The following is a 1236-nucleotide window of genomic DNA, read 5'->3' as shown; positions in this document are numbered from 1 at the left end:
CCCTTTGTACGAACAAAAGTAAGAGAAATTTAGGATAAAAATACGAACATGTTCTTGCATGAGGCCCAATGATCCTATTTAATATATTCTATATTTTTCTTGTGATGATGAGAATCATGGCAACAAACCCTGAACATAAACCATTTTTAAATGTCTTCTGTCTCCCCCTAGTGTCAGGAGGCTGAACTGCTAAAGCACTTGGCTGAGAAGAGGGAACACGAGCGTGTGGTGATCCAGAAGGCATTTGAGGAGAACAACAACTTCATCAAGAACGCAAAGGAGAAGCTGGAGCAGAAAATGGAGGCCAATAAGGAGAACAGAGAGGCTCTTCTGGCTGCTATGCTGGAGAGGCTGCAGGAGAAGGTACATCACAGGACCAGATTTAAAAAAAAAAAGTTCAGAAAGCTTTAAATGATGTTAAAAATTATTCCAAACATAATCCAACACATTTTAAAGTGCAAGTATCATTTTAGAATGAGTTTCATTTTTGTTKCGGTACATTTAATTAATTCCTTTTAGCCGCTATGAGTCAGGGATCTGGTATCTTCCTCCAGCAGACAATATGCAACATGAATCAAGTCCTCTACAGGGACACATAAAGACAAACAAACATTCACACTCTTTGGGACAATTTGGAGCTACCAAAAAACAAACATGCATGTGTTTGGTCGGTGGGAGTAACCTGGAGAACATGCACATGCATGACTAAAATCACTGTCATCAGTTCATGTATTAAATGTTTGCTAAAAACATAGAAGAAATAATAAGAGTGGATGAGAGAGAGTAGTGAATATGTCACGTTTTCTGATTTGTTTTATGTTTTTCTTATTTATTGCCTGACAACTCCTACTGTTTCTTTGTTACTACAGAGACACTGCAAAAACTGTCCATCTTACCAAGTTTTAAAATCTTATATCAGCCAAAAAGTCTTTTTGATCTTGTTTTGAGTCTGATTTACTGAATAAGAACTGATTGTGTAAGAGTAATAATATCGTTTTCAGAATGTGTAAGATTATTTGTCTTGTTAGTCTGGAAATTTGACTCAAATTAAGTCAAAAAATTCTGCCAATGGAGTAAGAAAAATTTACTTGGTAAGATTCTTGAAATAAGAAAAAATTGAGTCAAATCAAGTATTTCAAGAATCTTACCAAGTAAAATTTTCTTACTCGACTGGCAGAAATTTTGACTTAATTTGAGTCAAATTTTCAGACTAACAAGACAAATAATCTTACACAT

General features: G+C 35.0%; 1 protein-coding gene across 2 annotated transcripts in view; it reads left to right on the top strand.

Moving 5' to 3' along the window:
* The window catches only part of stmn4 (stathmin-like 4), a 24838-nt gene that overhangs the window by 17493 nt on the left and 6109 nt on the right, over nucleotides 1-1236 (top strand). For both annotated transcript variants that reach the window (XM_014027299.1, XM_014027300.1), the window contains exon 5: nucleotides 172-363. In XM_014027299.1, coding sequence (XP_013882753.1) covers nucleotides 172-363 — 192 coding nt within the window. The remainder of the gene's footprint in view (nucleotides 1-171; nucleotides 364-1236) is intronic.

This window comes from Austrofundulus limnaeus, unplaced genomic scaffold, assembly GCF_001266775.1.
Source record: "Austrofundulus limnaeus strain Quisiro unplaced genomic scaffold, Austrofundulus_limnaeus-1.0 Scaffold632, whole genome shotgun sequence".
NCBI lineage: Eukaryota > Metazoa > Chordata > Actinopteri > Cyprinodontiformes > Rivulidae > Austrofundulus > Austrofundulus limnaeus.
Note: the sequence above shows the minus strand (reverse complement) of the source record. Positions and strands in the feature narration are given on the sequence as shown.